Consider the following 19,485-nt stretch of genomic DNA (forward strand, 5'->3'; position numbering starts at 1 on the left):
TTTTTAAAAAGAATAAAACTATTTATTTGTGACCTGTTTTTGATGAACTTCAGCAGGAACAAAGGAACTTGGGGAGGAGTGCCACAGACAGGCTGACAAAGTCGGAACGTATTGAGAGGGAGACTAACACAATGTAGGTTTTGGTCTTTTCACGGGATTGATAATAATATAGAGTATCATTGAAGCTGTTGCTCTTTTCAAATGGAAGTCTACAGTACAGCATAAATAGACAGGTGGGCTACCAATCAAATCAAATCATGATTTTTTTTATCCTATTAACCAGGTCTTGTGGATTTCAAAACAGGTAAATGTTGAGATTATGTGAGTGCTCTCTGTTCTGTTCTGTGATCCAAACAATTTCATTTTATTGCTTCATAGTCCAACAAACTGTAGAACAACAGAGTAGGAAAGGAGCCTGTGTGTATTTGAAATAGTGAAATACTCTGAATTCTTGTCAAAGCACAAAAGACAAGTGTTGGTTTTTATGATTTATAGGTCCATGTGCTAACCTGTCAGTAAGAAAGGCACAGATGAGGTCTTTGGCATCCTGAGACATCTCTACATCATCTGGGAAGATGAGGGTGTTATTGTAGTTCATGATCTTCCCATAAGTTCCCACCAAGGACTCAGCATAGAAAGGAGTTTCACCTGTGGAAAAAAGTAGTCTGTGTGAGATTTTAACTACAAAACAGCAAGAAAATGAACATAATGAATAGTTAGTCATTTGTTAGTTGTTGATGGTTATATAGATATTACATCATATCCTGTTGACAAGTTAGTGAATAAAAAACATGGCAGAATATACGAGGTCACTCACCAACCAGCAACTCGTATATAAAGACTCCCACAGACCACCAGTCGCACTCGCGGCCATAGTAACCATCACCACCCTGAGACTGGAGCACCTCAGGTGAGATGTAGTCCGGTGTGCCTACAGCCGTGTCACAGTGCACCATACCAGTCTGCAGACAGACAAATACACAAGATATACTACAGAGAGAAAGCAAGAATAGAATAGTAGTGATGGTAGAAGGTTGGCAGAGTGTAAACAGAAAAACAAAGAAAACATATTTCTGCAAATCTATGTAGTGCCAGATGCACACTATGTATACCATAGCTGAAAAATCACCATGTAAAGCAATTAATGGATGAAACAAACTCAGAAACACATTGTGATATGTCATTTCATTGTGACCCCTCTCAATGGGCCTCACTTTTTATGTAAGAAATACAGAAATTTAACAATATTCCTGATATTCTGAGATGGCTGGTAGAAGATAAAATAATGTTTATCTCTGCTAGAGGGTTTTAATTAAGTTCTTTTTTCAAGCAAAATAAATTACATGACACACTTTCAACTGGTAGATTTTCAGAGAGCTCAAATGTGTGGAGCCGCTTGTGAAATAGCTATTTTGAAATTGCAGTGGTAAAAACAAAATGTGGAAAAACATGTCCTGAACCACAGCAGAGGCGGGACCTCTGCTCTACTTTAGATTGGTTGTTTAGCACAAAAACTTCTGGGGCCTCTCAAAACAAGACTACGTCAAAACCTAGTATATAGTTGAACCATGTAAGAAATGCTGGAGGGCTTTTAATTTGAAACAACAGATACAGGAAGTGGCGATACCTGGCTGAGGTGACTGACTGGTCAGTCAGTGACTCAGTCAGTTACGGACTTTTGCATTTATAGGGCTGGCCCCTGCGGTCCAGCCAACAACCTGAGTGCTGCATTAAGCTTCACTTCATATTCTGAACACTTGGTGGTGCAATAGAACCCTAAAAAGAGTCAATTTACTTTCAACTGAAGGAGCCATATTCTCTTTAAAATTAAAGGACTGAAATTCACAAAAAAACACAAAAATGTATTCCCTTAAAAGGACAGGTTCACAATGTTTCGAGTCTGTCTTAAAACAACAGTCAGGAGCCCAAATTAACATTGAAATGTTTTTTTCTTGCTGTAATCATTCCTTCTGTTCATACTGGCCATTAGAAGATCTCTTCATAATGCACTTACAATGTAATTGATGGGGCCAAAATCCGCAGTCCTCATTCTGTGCAAAAATGTATTGGAAAGTTAATATGAAGTTAATATGAAGCTTCAGTTGTTGAAATGAGTCAAATCAATGTTAGTCTTTTTAGTGCCAAAGTCCCTCTTTTTGTTACTGTACTTCCACCACAGCTCAACAGGGAAACTGTCTGAGGAAACACAAAGAGGGAATTTGATGCTAAAAAAAGACTGTAAATATGGCAGATATCCACTTGATATGACTAACTCAGACTGCTGAAGCCAGATATAGTTTCAGATTAACTTTTCAATGCATTTTTCCACAAAATGACAGTATAGACACACTGGATTTTGTCCCTCATCACTTACACTGAAAGCACATTTGAAGGGGATCTTTTAATAGTCAGTATGAACAGGAGGAATGATTACAGCGAGCAAAACTTCTTTCAGTGTTCATATGGACAGCTGACTATTGTTGTAAGCCAAAAACTGTGAACCTACCCTCGAATTTGAAAACAACAACAACGTGACCATAAACATCACTTACCGAGTCCATCTTCATACATGTGCCAAAGTCTGCCAGCTTGAGGTGTCCGTTCCGGTCTAGCAGCATATTGTCAGGCTTAACGTCACGGTGGATGAAGCCCATGGAGTGTATGGCGTCCAGCGCCATCACCACTTCAGCTGTGTAGAAGCGAGCCCACTTCTCAGGTATGTCATAGTTCATGGTGAGTGTGACCACGTCTCCTCCAGGCATGAACTCCATCACCATGTAGAGGTGGCGGTCATCTTGGAAAGCACAGCACAGCTAGGAGACAACAAATGGAGTCATATAATTACTTTGATACAGACTTGTGTGTGTGTGTGCGTGTGTGAGTATATTATCTCAAAATAAGATTCAATATCATCTGGAATTTGATAATCATAATGTATGTTAAATGTTTTTTCAAGCTCTTTAAGGAAGCAGTACAGGTGACTTTCTCAGGTTGAGTGTTCTGGTGATACTTCACGGTAAGTCCCACTTTTTAGCATTTATAAGCAGTATATAAAATTCAATAAATGGTCTATAATGGAGCTGCAACAATTTGTCAATTAATTAATTAGTTGATCGACAGAACAACTATTTTTATGATCAATTAATCGTTTTGAGTCACTTTTTAAGAAGAAAATGCTTCTAAAATGTGAATATTTGCTGGTTTCTTTAGCTCTCTATCATAGTAAACTGAAAATCTTTGGGTTGTGGACTATTGGTCAGGACAAAAGAAGACATATGAGGATGTTACCTTGGACATTTTTCACCATTTTCTGACATTTTATGGACCAAACAACTAATGTTGTCATTTTCGATGGAACTGATGTTTATTTTTTAAGGGTTGTTAAAAAGTTAATAACCCATGTGAAACAGTTAATGTGGGAAATATTTAAAAGAGTTAAAAGAAGACTATACATTCAATTTCAACACTTGATTTGCAAAGTAATAAGTACAGAAGATAATTTAGAGACCACATGCCTTACGTCACATTTAAAAGGACTTCACTACCCATGATGTTATTGTTTGTTGTTAGCAGTCAAATTGTGTGTACCCTTCGTTATCACAAGCTAATGTATATACCTTTTTTTATTCACTAAAAGAGAGTGCCTGATTTTCATCATTTTGAAAGTAGTTAGACTAAGCTACAACATTTTGGTGCTGAAACCCGGTACAGGAGATATGGCTGATGGCAAAGATAGACACCGAAGTGTCATAAAATACAGAGTTCCACCACAAGACTACTAAATCAGATTGATGTTTAATTAAAAGATGAAGATCCAGCTGTTAACCCTGTGCGAGAGATGCTGGCTGTGTTGTCAGCAAAGGAGGACAGCTTGTGTGAACTTGACAGAAATGAAAGAACACAATTCCCTGGAAGTGCAGACGCGCAAATTCTGCCAGATCTCACCACAGTAATGCATCAGTTAAGTTGCCAAAGTTGATGATTGAGAAATTCAATGAGAAAGTAAGTTAATGGCAGGAATTTTGGAGCCAGTATGACACCGCAATTCATTTGCAATTGTGCCCTTTGGAAGAGAGAGAAACTTACCTACCTGAAAACTTACCTGACAAGGCCAGCAGCAAAAGCAGTAGCAGGACTCACCCTAACAGACAGTGATTATGAAGCTGCAGTTAATATACTCCAAAACAGACTCGGAGGGAAGGATCTCATTGTAAATGTGCACATGTCAAAGCTACTGAATCTCACTCCTGTGAAGAAATCATCCGATATCAGTGCACTGAGGCATCCATATGATGAATGTGAATTCAGAGTGCTATGCGCAATGCTGCTACAAAGGACATAGCTCTTGATTATAGCTGTCAGGGGGAAGAAGATGACTAATGGAAGGGGCCTGATGTTCTTAGGTTCCTGCAGAAGGAGGTTCAGAGTAGAGAGAGAGCTCTGAAAATGATGAGACCATCAGAGAGAGAGCCAGTCTGCTCACAAGCTATGTAGCAAATCATATTCCTCCAGTGACATGAAATTAAAGAAAGCAAGCATGGCATCCACAGCTTCACTACACACAGCTAACCAGACGACACAAAATTGTCTGTTCTGTGATAGTGCTGAACACAGATATGAGAAATGTCCAGACCACAAGTTTGCTGCACATAAGGAGAGGCTCAAGAAGCTAGGCAGTTGCTTTTGTATGTTTAGGCCTTAAACATATTGCAATATGTTTATTATATTGGTTCTGCAGGGTAAAGGGCGTGTCTTGTGTAACATGTGGAGGCAGGCATCACATAGCCATTTCTGAGAAAATAAGGCACACCCACCTACGGTCTTTTGAAAATATAGGCACTATCATTTCCTCAATAATTCCCCAAGCAGAGAAGATGAAGCCTGACAGCGAGAACACTGTGCTGCTACAAACTGCCAAGGCATGGGTGGTAGGCCCCGCAGGTAGGCAGATAGGAAGATAGTGCTTGCTACATGGAGGCAGTTAGGGAAGCTTTGTGCATGAGAATTTGGTGAAGACACTGAAGCTACCCCTCATTAGACAAGGGGCATTCAACCTCCCCTGCTCCAACAACAGTGAAGTGCAACATAGTGAAGCTCAGCTTGGAGTCTTGAGACAGACGCAGTCAAGACCCCCCGAGTATGCACAGCTGTGATGAAGGTTCCTAGTGATCATATACAGAAGGAGATGAAGAGGAGAGGTCTACAAATCACAGACTTCCCTGGAGATGAAAAACCTGAACTTTCTATGCTAACTGGCTCAGATTACTACTGGCAGATAGTATCAGGCCAGGTAGAGAGACTGACATAGAGTCTTGTAGCATTAGAGAGCACCTTTGAATGGGCAGTGCAGGGCCCAGAAGCAGTGTCCAGCATGACCGAGACAATTTGTATGCAGATTCAGCTCAGTGAGGATGCACAGACTGACAAGGATCACGAGCAAAAAGTCTGAAAGCCCATAGGACATAGAATCGCTACAGAGGTTTGAGGAAACCTCCATCTATAAGGATGGGTGTTACCAGGTGGAGCTGCCATGCTGACAAGACCATCCTGCACTCCAGGACAACTACCACATGGCCAAGAAAAGGTTGGAAGATTTGAAGGAAGGAAGGAAACTATGAAAGGATGTTACGCTCTACTGCAGATACAATGATGTGGTGGAGGACTACTTAAAACAAAGAATGGCTGAGGCAGTGAGAGATATTACCTACCTCATCATGCTGTACTAAGAGGATAAGGTGACGACCAAACTGCAAGTTGTATTTGATGATTCGTCCCTAAATTACTGTCTTTTAATAGGATGCAATCTGAATCCACATTTTAAGAGCATTTTGAGTTCAGACTGCATGAAGTTGCATACATGGCAGAAATCAAGAAGGCATTTCTGCAGATGTTACTGTCAGAATGAGATCAGGATGCTGTTAAGATTTCTGTGGCTTACCAACTGAGAAGAAGCTCCATGTGCTAAGAATGACCAGAGTGGTGTTTGGAGCTTCTTTAAGCCCATTCTTACTCACAGCTACCACAAGGAAGCATTTGAAGCAATACAAGTCAGAATAACCACAAGTGGTAGAGACTGTCAGAACCTCACTTTAGGTGGATGACTTTATTGCAAGTTCAAGGGAGGTATAAGGGGCCCACTCAGTGACAACAACAGCAAAGAACATCATGTCTACTGCAGGTATGGACCTTTGCAAATGGATGACAAAACTCTCTTGAGCTGAAGGAAAAATGGCAGGAGAGCTTGTTGGATTGCACTATAGAGCCAGAGACACATGGGTCAGCACTGAAAGTTCTGGGCTTAGTTTTGAGACCAGCAACTTATGATTTTGTGTTTGACCTCAGGGTTTTGCTCATCACTCTGCAGGAAAGGGAGAACACAAAGAAAAGCGTTCTGTAATCATCTGCTCACATTTTTAATCCCCTTGGATTCCTGACCCCTTTCACAATCAGGATAAAGTTCCTGTTCCAGGAAATGTGGAAGAGAGGGGTCAGATGGGATGAGGAATTGCCACCTGATCTGACAAGAAAATGGTGGCAATGGTTTTCAGAACATCCTCAACTGCACCAGCTGTCTGCAAATAGACAGGACACAACTCAGACTGTGGACAGACTCAATGATAGTGCTACATTGGATATGCAGTTCTGCTCAGAATTAGAAACAGTTTGTCTCAAACAGAGTGACGGAAAACCAATCCCTGACCAACCCAGAATCATGGTCTTGCTGCAAAGGGAAAATGAACCCAGCAGACCTTCCCACCAGAGGTCTAACTATGCAGGATCTGAAGCAGAGCACACTGTGGTCGAGCAGATCTAGTGCTCTGATAGGGCTGAGGACTATGTTCAATGAGGTGAACTCTGAACTCAGGTCCAGATACCAAGTCACTGTACAGCTTGTTAATCAAGACACAGAGCTCTTAAAGCCAGTGTTATGCCTGGAAAGGTACAGTCAACTGAAAACAATGGATAAAGAGATTTATAGCCAACATGCATTCAAGCACAAGAATGCGTGGTGAATTGAGTGAAAGGAGCTGCATGGATCCTCCTGGATCAAAGCAACTCAGAGTCGGAGTTTCAGCCCAGAAATCAATCTTCTGAAGGCAGGGAATGGCCTCAACACCGACTCCAAAATCCAGGGGTTTAAACCACTTCTGTATGAAGATGAGTTGCTCATTGTGGGAGGAAGGCTCCAGCATTCTGACTTCGCTTACAGAGAGAGAAGCACCCATGGATATTGCCCAACAACCACAGATATACAGAAATGTTGGCTCAGTATCAACATAAAAAGATAATGCACGCAGGTGTAAAAGATACTTTAGTATGGAGGACCGAAACTGCCAAAATCAAAAATAAATAAATCACTCAATAAATTCATATGCCATTAAATGCACCAAAAATATTACAAATAAATATAGGCATTCATTAATTGATAAAATTAATGAATGACATAAATTGATATTTATATTTTAATTTGCGTCTGTATTTATTTACATTTGTATTAATTCCCCAAACTTATTTATTTATGTATTTCCTTTTTACATTTATTTTTGCATTTCTGTTTCATTATGCAAATGAGAGGGCCGTCATTCAAAGTGTGTCTAGGGTCAACTTTTCGCCTATCGGTTGATCAACATCAGAGTGCATACAGTAGTACTATAAATACAAAACTATACATACCTTGCTCCCACACCGGTGGTTGCGTGGCATATATGGACGTGTTCAGGCGATGAGCTACATCCTCTAAATTATTGAAAGAAAAAGGGTCATCCTCTGGGTCCATGTATGCCGCTAATTGAAACACACTGTCAGTCAGAACATCCACATGAAAAAGTAAACAGTCCTGACTGACAGTGTTATTTTCAGATAGATTAGCTGAGCACTTCAGTTCTCTAGCCATTTCTGTAGTGAGCCTGGCCACCGGTGTGGGAGAAAGGCATGTATAGTCGATCTATGCATTCTGATGTTGATCAACTAATAGGTGAAAAGTTTATCCCATGACACACTTTGAATGACAGCAAACGGGAAAAACGAAGTTTAAGACTCATCTCGTCATTTTGAAAGTAGTTAGACTAAGCTACAACAACTAACTGATCATTCGATAAGGAAAATAACAGTTAGTTGCAGCCCTAGAATGGTTTACTAAATGCTTAATATCCTACTATCATGTAATTATAAGCGGATGTAATTAATGTATTTAATGTACAGTATTTGTATATATGTATAATTTCTCCTATGAAGACACATTTCATATTATTACAACTGTGTTTTACTGTCACTATTGTCATGCCAACAGGACAACTTATAGTTGTAGAAAAATACATGAATAAACAAATAGCTGCTAACAAATACATTATAATGTGTCAACCATTTATTACTTGTTTATATACTGCTTATAAATTCTAAATAGGAACATTGGTCATCATACTCACAAATTATTTCTAAATGTTTTTTCCAAGTTATTTTCTTGCACTTTGAATAATTACATATCTTCTCATTGTTTATATTGTTGAGCCAGACTCATCCTACCATACATATTATATACCTTGTGACAGAAAGTATGCTTTTTGCGTTTATGTTTAAATGTTCAATACTTCCACTAAATTACATCTTACAAGTGTTTCATTGAACAAAACCTGTATATGTGCACACCTGGACAACCCAAGGACTGTTGGAAAAGGCCATGATGTGTCTCTCCTCCCAGAAGAAGGCCGAGTCTGACCGTTTGATCATCTCGAACTTGTTGAGCTGCTTCATGGCGTAAACCTTTTGGGAGGCCTTGTGACGGACCTACAGCGGAGGAGGGGAAGGCAGAAGAGGAGACGTTGGCATGCAAACAATGATAACTGCACAAGGACAATAAGAACAAGACTGTAACAATGTCACAATGACCAAGATAACATGAGAGACAGAGAGACAGAGAGATAGTGAGGGGAACCCATGATTTAAGGCACACACCCATAGAAAGACATGTTTACACAAGATTTCAACCACAAACACTTTAAGTCCCCCCCTCCACACCCCCACTCCAGACTTCACCCTCAGTACGAATCACTCCTCTCCCACACACTGTGCCTGTCCAGACTCGTTTCTGCTGCAAGACACTCAGCAGAAATCGGATTCAAGCTTCTACCAGCACGAGACAGACATCTGGGGGAAACTGCTTGCCGCAGTTACTTAAAGTCAATTAATCTTGGTCACAATGTAAAGCAAGATGCCATTTATATTTGGAATAACAAAAACAAGTTGCAGATGTTACATGTATTGCACTTTTGTAGATTTACAGATTGTTGCTCCCTCTAGTGGTTCACAGATTGCTGGAATTTTTGCTGCTCCATTTATAAACATCTGTAAGGAATTCAATCTACGTCTCCTCCTGCCCCACATCCCTTCACATTGAACTCCCTGCTGCCTCATTTAAAATGAAAGTATGCTGATAAACAATAACTCTTTACGGGCAGAAACATCTCACCAGCTGCACTTCTCCATAGGCTCCTCTTCCAATCAACTTCACTTTGTCAAAATCTTCAAGCTTCACTTGCAGTTCTCGTAGCTGGCTCGCTGCCTTTTCATCTGTGGGAACAGACAAGCATGTTACTATAGCAACACAAAAGGTCAAGCTACAGTTATTTGTGTTCAAAGGAGAGGGTCAGTTGTTCACTTCTGGATCAGGGAGACATAAGTTGTTGTTTTGAGTGTCTTCAACTGCAAGTTAATTGAAATTCTTCCAGCCCAATTAAATACTAGCCACAGTAGTTTTTAGATTAAAAAAAAAGAGATTAGTGGAAGGTTGCTGTCTGTCCAATGTGCAAATATAAATACTTGAATTAATTTTATAAGACAGATGTGAATTCTAGCAACAGAAATTGGCCTCTAGTGTTAATTTAAATGATTTTAGATATCTCTAGTCTATACGAATATACAGCGCAGGAAGTTTCTGTGATATCAAAGGACAGAAGGTCTGCAAAACAGTAAAATTACATCTATTTAAACTTTAGAAATATTTTGACTTTACAATATGTCAGGGCCAAATAGCGGTCAATCTGAATATCAACATTTCACCAAAATACTACAGAAGCATCAATTCATTTATTTCTTATCTCATCTGTGACCTTTTCCAGAGAGAACAACTGTATATTGTGCACTGTCTGCAGCATGTGATCCATAACAGGGGGAGAAGGATTTCTCGTCTGGAAAGTCATGCCTTTCATCATCTCGAGATAAGAGTTTGTGTGCTCCGACAGACAGATTTTTTAGATATTTCAGGCTGTGCATAAACATCTTGACCTTGTCCATATTTACACAATCAAAAAACATACTGTAGATCTTACATCTGTTGAGAAATGCGTCTATATTTTTGTTTTTCCGTAGGGCAGGATAGTTCAAATCATGAGCCAAGGCATTCATGGAATCCTGAGAGACAGAAAAGACAAAAAAAACAGTTACACTTAAATAAATGAACAAATACACATAGAAAGAAACTTCCAAATTTAGCCCCCTCCACTGTATTAAGAATACTAGCTATTTTGCCTCTCAAGGCCCAAACACAATGAAAGCATCTGACGCGTTTTGATGTGCATCTATTTGTTTTTAAATGACCAAATGTGCACCATAAGCGTTATAAAGTGTGTCAAACTGCCTTGAAGCACCTACTATGACCTTGTTTCGCTTTTGCAGCGTCAAATGAGGACCCAGTGACCAAAGCTGTCTTTTCTGCAGCTGAAAAAGAGAGAGATAGTGCGAGCAAGCTGAGAGTGCGAGTGAGCGAATGGAGAGAGACAGCATGGTGGTAATCGAGCAAGCAGTGAAGAGAACAAATTAGTGAAGGAGAGAAATAAAACTAAATAAAAAATAAAAATTATTTTCTGATTATTTCATGGCAGTTACGTTTAAATAAATGACCATTAAAACACTCAACAGATGATTTACTGTGGAAAGAGACGCTCTTAGTTTCATTGTCCTCCTCTCCATTTCTCCTTTTTGTTCATTCATACTAATGTAGCAATAAATACAAAGAACAGCAGGGCAAATCTGTGTTGGTTCTGTGGTGTTGGCATTCCAAGTCTGATGCCTGCAGTGTGCCACAGGAGCATCAAATGACGCACATCAAATGAGGTGTGTCAATTGTCGCTTTCAGTGCATTTGGGCCTTCAAATTAACCACTACATTGGAAAAACAAATATCATCCAACACTGGAAATATTACTGCTTGAGTTTGACTGGATTTTTCTTATCTCTTATGTTGGGAAGGAAGGAAAGTATTCTTCATGATTTCCTCATTAATCTGTCAGGACACATTGGGCAACCCTGACCTTCTCCCAGCTGATAAAAGCATGTAAAACTGAATGAAGTGTGAGAGGAAGGAATAAAAAACCTTTTCCTTTTTTAAAACCATCATTGGTAAAATTCCTGGTTACCTTCATGAAATGATTTCTCATGTCTTTAACAGCTATCAGACCAGATCATCTAGACTGATAATATTCAGTATCCTTGCTCAGAACTTGGTAAAAGGGCCCTTTTGAATTACACACCCTGGGCTTGGAAACATTTACAAGATAAACCTTATCTGCAGATGATCCCATTACATAATTCATTCAAGCATCACATTGTTAAAAAATGTTCTTTGACTCCCTGATATTTCTAAGATTCTGTTTTGTTCTGCTGGATGCGAAACAAACACCCGCTCTAGCCAAACACACCCAAAAACCCCTCCCAGTTGCTCAACTCAGTGGAGCAGAGGCAGCATCGCACTGAAAGCTGGGGCCTCAGTAGTGTCATCAGCGCTTAAATCAGCGGTGTTGAGTTTCACGTAAAACCAAAATGTCTCTGTGATCCAAACGCATTAGGCTGGAAGGGCAGTTGGGCAGGTGGGTAGGGAGCAGGGAGGGTTGAGGGTGTAGTATGACCCTCTGTTGCCCAAAAACAGGGGTCAAGTGGAGTCACCCAACGTGTGTGTGCGTCAGCCATGGTGGTGTCCATCAGTCTGTTTGTTCGGGGGACATGTGAGTGGGTGGGCAGGGGCATGTGGAACAATTCTGCACCTTTAAATAGCAGCGGTGAGGAGAGATCTTCCCCCACTGCAGACGAGCGGAAATAGACCTACAGGCTCAGAAGCTATTGTGGGACAAACAGCTTATGGGACTGGATTCAGGCTGAGTGCTCCAGGATCTGTAGTCATTTTACACTGTGTGTGTGTGTGTGTGTGTGTGTGCATTTTAACGGTCATGGTTACTGCAGAGAAAACTCTAATATTTGAATCCTATGTAAATCACACTTGAATTTTAGCAGATTCAAATGAAGTATTTGGGGTGTGTGTATGACAAATTGTTGGGCTGCTGCATCCTCACTAATTGCATTAGTTAAATTTTATTAATGATATGTCCATGATATTCCCTTTCTTTTTACATCCATGTCAGTATCTGTCATTTCTATCTGTCACAAGTTTTCTTGTGCCATCTAAAGCCTCTACTAAATGAAAAATAACATCTATAATTAGAGTTGGGTTTTGATCGCATTTTGTCAAATTTTAATAGGTTGTAGAACTGCAATGATTAGTTGATTAATTGATAAGTTGCCAACTATTTAATTAGTTGGCAAGATAAACTAAGATTTATTTGTTATTACTATTACAAGTTATTACCTGACTTGGAACCAGCTACTGAAACCCAACCCTATCTGTAACCTCAGCACACCTTGAATTATAAGGTACAGCTTTTTCAAGTGTTGATGAAATATTCTGTCCTACAGCGAACTAGAGCTTTTATGAAGATGTGCTGTTAATGTCAGATTTCTACACATGCTACATGAGCATTTATGTGTTTTATGCATTTGCATGTAATCCAACTTCTCTATTCTTTGTGTTGAGCTTTAATTAGTACGGGCTGTAATTCACAGTCATTTTAATCATCTACCAAGACCTCACTGACTGATGAACATAGAATTTTGTGAACGAATCACACTGAATATTCTAAAATTTGGTGCTAGAGGATGACTTTTCGTGCTGCTCTTGAATTCTTTTCTTGGAGGAGTCTTGAAGTGGGTTTGGTAGTATGAGAACAATCTGCAGCTCAACACCAGTAACACAAAGGAGCTGACTGTGAATTCTCAGTGTAGCTGAAAGCCACTGACGACCTGAGATGATGTGGTTTTTTAAAAAATTATCTAGGATTTCCTGTCACTCACTCTAGTCCATGACTAGTCCATGACTAGAGTGAGTGGAAATTATCAAAAAGTTTTTTTGTTAAGATTAGGACTCATTCATTGGTAATTGAACTGTGAATTTTGTACTGAACACTGACTGTATAATACACTTTGATGGACTTTAAATTCTTGTGTGTTTTTGTTGTCTGCTGGTGCCTTTTGAAATACTTGGTTGTTAGTGATTGTTAAGGGGTCCTTTGTAGGGTTGGCTGATATGCAACTAAAAAATATGATCTTTGTCAGACTTGCACTCAGACTGGCACTCCAGCTCCCAGTCAAACCACTACATTGTGTGTTGCAGGGTTTACAATTTTAAATCTGTGGACTCCTGATTGAGCCTCAGACTAGCCAGAGCTAAACAGACAAGAAGATGAAACTTCTGGAATCTGGACAAATCTGAACATGATCCTGTAGTTTGGTTGCGTGTCCTCCCTGCCTAAGATAACACCTCCCACCTACTCCACCTTGAGCTGATATTGCCAACGAGCAAGTTCAGCAACTATGAAGCATCTTGGGTTCTCAGAATGCTTCAAAATGTAAACCGTTTCCTGCCCTTATCCAGTCTCTGCCAAAAAGTTGCTTCTCTGTACACAAACTGGGCCTGCGCTGCATTGTTCTTCACATTCCTGAATTTGATTATGCATTTCCTTCTACAGCACCTGGTCTTTGCATGTCTTTACATTCTTTACAAAGGAGTTGTCACATATCTCTTACATACATTTGCATGTCAGCTACCTCTGCTATATTACTGTATGTTTGGATACTAACAATGAGACACACAGACAGAAAGGATCTGTGTCTTATAAATTTTCCCTTTCATGACCAATGATACTTCATAATCTTCTTGTAGATACATAAAGTGTTTCCCCCACATTAAGATGAAACTACATATTATTTCTACTCCCCATCAAGCTCATAAGAATGATAATTTTTCCTTTTTGTATGTTTAGTTATTTACAGCAATTTATTAATGTACTTATTAACAATTCCATATATAGTTGTTTTTTTAAAGCTTATAGCCTTCATTGTTTTTAGCTTTGTGATAAACATGATTTAATCATCCTTTCCTTCGACTGTGTATTTGTTGATGAGGGTGGTAAGCTGCTGCATACAATTGAGCTTAAAGGGATAAATAATGTTGTATTGAATTGAGTATAAAATGGATTGTTGAATCTGTTGTAAAACACTGAAAAAACACCACTAGGTGATTATATCTCTATTTCTCTATTTAGTACTTTTTAAGTCTATAAAATGTCAGAAGTAATGGGATATTTCCCATCACAAGAGCCTAAAGTGATGTTTAAAAATGATTATTATTGTCTCACCACCACATTGTTATGTTTCAGAAGCCTGCAATTGTTTGTAACTTTTACTTGACAAAAAAACTTAATGATTGTCATATTTATAATTGCATATTTTTCAGATGAACTAATCATTACAGCACAACATACAACCACAGAACAAATACATTAATTATCAATGCACTGACTGATAATCATCACTCATCCTGGTAGTTATTTGTAACTTAGGAACCACATGCTTTAGTGTGTCAAGTGTGAAATGACTGTAATACTTGGTGGAACAACAACAATCACACTTATGATAATAATGAACCCTGCAAAACAATCAATACAGAAATAAAAATTCACGACAATCTACCTTCTCAAAAGCTTCGTTGACAAAGACCTGAAATATTTGTTTCACAAAACGCCTCAAAAAACATCTTTTGCGCCTCCACAAAAATAATTGTGAACAAACAGGAAACTCTGATGGGAGGTCATAGAGGGTTATCTCCATCTCAATTCCAGGAAGTGACTTCAGCTTCCTGTGCGGGAGCTCCCCTGCATTTAGGCAGCATGGTGGTCATTGTTATGTCCACCACAGAGCTGCTTGGAAGCAGATGCAGCTGGTTACACAGATAAAAACTGAAAATGATGACTGGTGAGGTTTGGATGGACAGTTGACGTGGGCTGAAATTGATTTGAGGAACTTAATTGCCCGGGGTTGCTCTTATATATACCAATAAACTTAAGGGAAGTGGCTTTACACGTGCAGACATGTTTATGACTCATCAGTGCTCAGAATAGACATGGTTACTTCCAGCAGCAAATATTGCAAAGCAGATAGTTTTAAATGTGGAAGACAAGTACATATGACATGAGTCTCCTTTAACTGCCTCAACAACTCATCAGGTCAACTTATTGACCTTAATAATGATCCCTAAGCACGTTTGGATGAGTTATTCTTTGCTCCAAATGCCACCAAAATAGCCTGACTAACAACCACAGTTGGTGGTGTTCTGTTAACATCAAACCTGTAAGAAGCAACTGAATAACTTCAACAGTGGACAGATTTCTTTACTCATTTTCCCATCAGGTCATTTCATTTGCTGAGCCACCTGCATGACTGCACACAATTCAGTGTAGTCCATGTAGAAAAACACGTTAATCCAGTCTAGACATTTCTTCAAAGGTGTCTGTATAGTTTTGTGTCACATTACTCCTACCACACTTTAAAATTGTGTTTTGTCATAATTACAGTGTAGGGAGGGTAGACCTACGAGAGCAGGAAGAGGAAATCTACAAAATAAGTGGACTTTTTGACTGTTGCCTGTGTGTGAGATCTTGTCAAGGCAAAGCCTAGGGAACAAAAGCTACTCCATATCAGCTCAAAAGCTGTGTATTTGTTGTCAGAGGTTCTGGGCAGAGGCTTGTTTGGGGCAGCAGTTTTATCAAAGTTGGCAGAGTACATTCTTCAGACAGGTCAGAGAAAGGACGTGCCAATTAGAGGCCACGCTAAGAGTCTCAAGAGGTAACCACAAACAGACAATGATGAAGTGGTGAGACAAGATCAATGAATCAATCACCTCCTGACAGTAGAATTTGGTGAGAGCACTGATTCCTCTGGTTCTTTGATTCATTTTCTTAAATGACTTTCAGTTTCTGTATCAAATCAAACACTGCTTTTGTTTTCCATATTACGAATGTTAAATGAGGAATAAGTTGTGTTCCACACAGGAAAAGGTGGCTACACTCAGTTTAGGTGGGGTTTCCCTCTGTGGCATCCCTGATTAAAAGCCAAAGTAATAAATAAACACAGAAAATGATACCTGAGCTTTTCATAGACGCTTATCTTTAGGGTTAGAAAGTTCATTTCACTTGTACACACTTAAACAACAATTTGTACTTTTCTTCTTCCTCTTCAGCTTGTGTGTCACTGATATTTCTTTATTTACTGATTTATTTATGTATTTATTCATTGTGGACAACAGCCGTTCAGAGACATGTTTCGGGTATGACACAGTGAAAAACTATCTCCCAATGAGAGTTATGTCACATATCAGACCCTGAAGGCAAATGCAAACTCACCAGTAGGGTTTCCAAGTTTAATGCCGACTGTGGATTCCTCATCAGGGATTCCAGCTTCTTCAGCCGGCTTTCCAGTCTGCTCTCCGCTCCGAGCATGATGACAGTATAATGTATCCAGTTCAAATGTCATGAAATAGCCAAAACACAAAACACCTGGAGGCCTAGTTCTCTTTTTTTTGCTCTCTGAACACAGGCGGGCGGCGCACTCCGCTACAGCCTGGCTCAGCTCTTCATTCCTTCAGTAAACTGCGGTTTGAGTTGTCAGGTTAATTATTTATCCGCTGCCAAAGTACACGGTGTCTCACTCCTTTTTCATTAATATCTCAAAAGAAAGTCAACAATGAACTGGGCTTTTAGGAGCCGAATGAAGGCGCACTTCACTCTCAGGTGCGCCTCGTCTGCTATCAGGTAGGTACAATACTGTCTATCCGACCACAACGTGTCCAACCTGTAGGACAGAACACTGTCAGGTTAGACATGACACAACAGTGCAGCTTCCGCTAAAAACTATCACACTAAAACTGTTGGCTAACTTTGATTAATAGTGAAAAAAGAAACATTTTAAAAACCTCAAAATAAATACCATGGTAAGCTATAATGTTATATAGGGAATAAAAGTGGACACAGTGCATAGCAAAGGTAACAAAATTCTAAGAAAATGGTAAAGGAAAGTCAGTCATTAAAAAAAGAAAGAAAAAAAAATCGGGAAAAGGACGAACATATAAGTAAATGTATAATAGATTTAGAAAAGTAAAAATTATGTAGGTCCAAAAATGAAAAATAAAAATCGTATTTCAAGGTCCAAAAAGATAGTAAGTGGAATGTGATGAATATTCAAGCTCAAATGAAGTAGGCAGTTTAAAGGAAGTGTATTATTTACTGTCATATTGTCCTTTTTATTTTTTTTAATTTTATTTCTTTATTTGAGAGGGACAGTGAATAATAATAATAATATTTCTGAAAATATGCCAGAGTTAGCCAGAAAGGCTAATTTTCATCTGTAGTCCCCAAGCAGGCAATAGTTGAAAACACAAACAGTGAAAATATGCAGATACAAACAGAGCCTGCACCACATAGAGACAAGAGACATAGCTCTTAGACACACAAAATCAACAACAGCATGACAACAGTCAACAAATAGCATGGCAGCACAATGTTAGGCCTGGTCAAGTGTGGATATTATGTACAGAGCCTATGATAAGCTCTTACACTAAGCATAATAACAACAAATTGATTTCTAATGAACCAGACTCTCGATGCTGTGTAGAATGAAAAAAGTGTAGCCACAAGTGTAATGTATAAATATCTCTTGTAACGGTCATATATTAACATTAAATGTTCCTATTTTTCCATGTTTTTTTATATGTACTTTTATTACATCGCATATTTTTGTATGACATGTAAAAACTAAAATGTTGGAGCTTATTAAAGGTGGCTACACTTTTATTCATCTATCTTCTACTTTACTCTATTGAAGCATGATTTTGTATGACATATGCTATATAAATAAAAAATGATGTTGAAACTTTGGACCTTGTATCAACATGAATTGATTGTAAAAGTTAAAGATGAAACTGAAAGAATAAAATGCTATGCACCACATCAACAACAACACCAAGACAAATCCCTTGTATGTAATCTGATTACCTACTTGGCAATAAATCTGATTCTGATAAAGTACAATACAAACATAGTATTAGTACAGTATAGTAGTACAATATAATATACAAACTCATTGGCAACCTTCGTTAATGCTTTTATTTTGGAGGCAAAGTCGTATATCCGGTATAATTCTATCTAATTTTAGGTCACTCGACGGATTACCGGCAACTCCATATACTGTATGTACTCTGTACTCATATACTAATAAGAGTTATGAGGAGTCCTGTCCACCAGTTTTGGTCTCTGTCCTGCTTATGGAAGTTGTCCCAGGCCGGATTACCACTGGACCCCTAAAAACCTCCAATCACTGCCTCCAGCAAGCCCTCACCAAGCCGGGATTCCTGCCCTCTTATCTCATTCATCAGTTTTACCGTCACTGCACAGAGCCTCGACCCACTTCCAGTATTTTAGGAATGTTGATGCGCTGCCTTGCAGACACGCTGGCACTAAAAATAGACGTGTGCATGGACCGCAGTGTGTAAGAAGTCCTTATCTATACCGCTCAAAACCTGGATATATGCTAGTCAGTTAGTTATTTATTGTGCCTGCATTCAGATTTAATAGGATAAAGCACAACAGAGTTCTCAGGTTTCAAAAAATATCCCAAAAGGAGTTGAAAAAAATAAATTTAAGAAAAAGTTTACGAAATGAAGAACTGGAAAAACACACAAGACATTTCCTTGCTCTTAGAATAACTTTTATTTATTTAACTTTACAAAGAGGTCTCCACCAAAGCTCTTGGTTACTGAATCTATATTCAGATACAAACAATCTGGGAACAATCTATTTAGACAGTGGGCTAAATGTTTGACAGGGGAGGTCAGAAAATACCGGCAACAACAGCAACAAAATCTCTGACACAAGTATTTTTTGTCCAAAATTGGATTAACACACATACTGTATCAGGTCAAAAATGGCAATGATTAAAATGTGCAATAAAACCAATAATGGCAGTATCAATAATGTCTTTTTTTGGCCTCTGGCGTCAGAGTAGAGGAACACTTGTTGACGCCTCAGCTATTTGCATGGAGTGATGTCATCACTGAATCACACAAGCTGTTGACAAAGTCCCCTGGCCAGCCGAGGATGACACTGACATAATGGCATGACCTGTGGTGAGGATGCTGGCTGGAATGAGTGGGGAGACAGTGAAATGTGTTGTCGCTGTAGGGACACTCACACACACACAAACACACACACAAACTGATAGGCATGTAGTTTTGGAATGATGGCTGGGGTGGGTCACATTTGAAGTTATTCTA

General features: G+C 39.1%; 1 protein-coding gene across 6 annotated transcripts in view; it reads right to left on the minus strand.

Moving 5' to 3' along the window:
- The window catches only part of LOC122999870 (rho-associated protein kinase 2-like), a 38,860-nt gene extending 21,829 nt beyond the window's left edge, over positions 1 to 17,031 (minus strand). For 4 of the 6 annotated variants that reach the window (XM_044377191.1, XM_044377190.1, XM_044377192.1 and 1 more), the window contains exons 1-7: positions 16,562 to 17,031; positions 10,326 to 10,407; positions 9,467 to 9,567; positions 8,647 to 8,784; positions 2,553 to 2,813; positions 818 to 962; positions 510 to 648 (exon numbers count right to left, since the gene is read on the minus strand). In XM_044377191.1, coding sequence (XP_044233126.1) covers positions 510 to 648; positions 818 to 962; positions 2,553 to 2,813; positions 8,647 to 8,784; positions 9,467 to 9,567; positions 10,326 to 10,407; positions 16,562 to 16,657 — 962 coding nt within the window. In that variant the 5' untranslated portion in view covers positions 16,658 to 17,031. The remainder of the gene's footprint in view (positions 1 to 509; positions 649 to 817; positions 963 to 2,552; positions 2,814 to 8,646; positions 8,785 to 9,466; positions 9,568 to 10,325; positions 10,408 to 16,561) is intronic. The other 2 variants (XM_044377196.1, XM_044377195.1) reach the window with 1 other exon arrangement.
- Positions 17,032 to 19,485: the final 2,454 nt, after the last annotated feature.

The sequence above is a fragment of the Thunnus albacares genome, chromosome 16 (genome assembly GCF_914725855.1).
Source record: "Thunnus albacares chromosome 16, fThuAlb1.1, whole genome shotgun sequence".
NCBI classification, from domain to species: Eukaryota; Metazoa; Chordata; class Actinopteri; order Scombriformes; family Scombridae; genus Thunnus; species Thunnus albacares.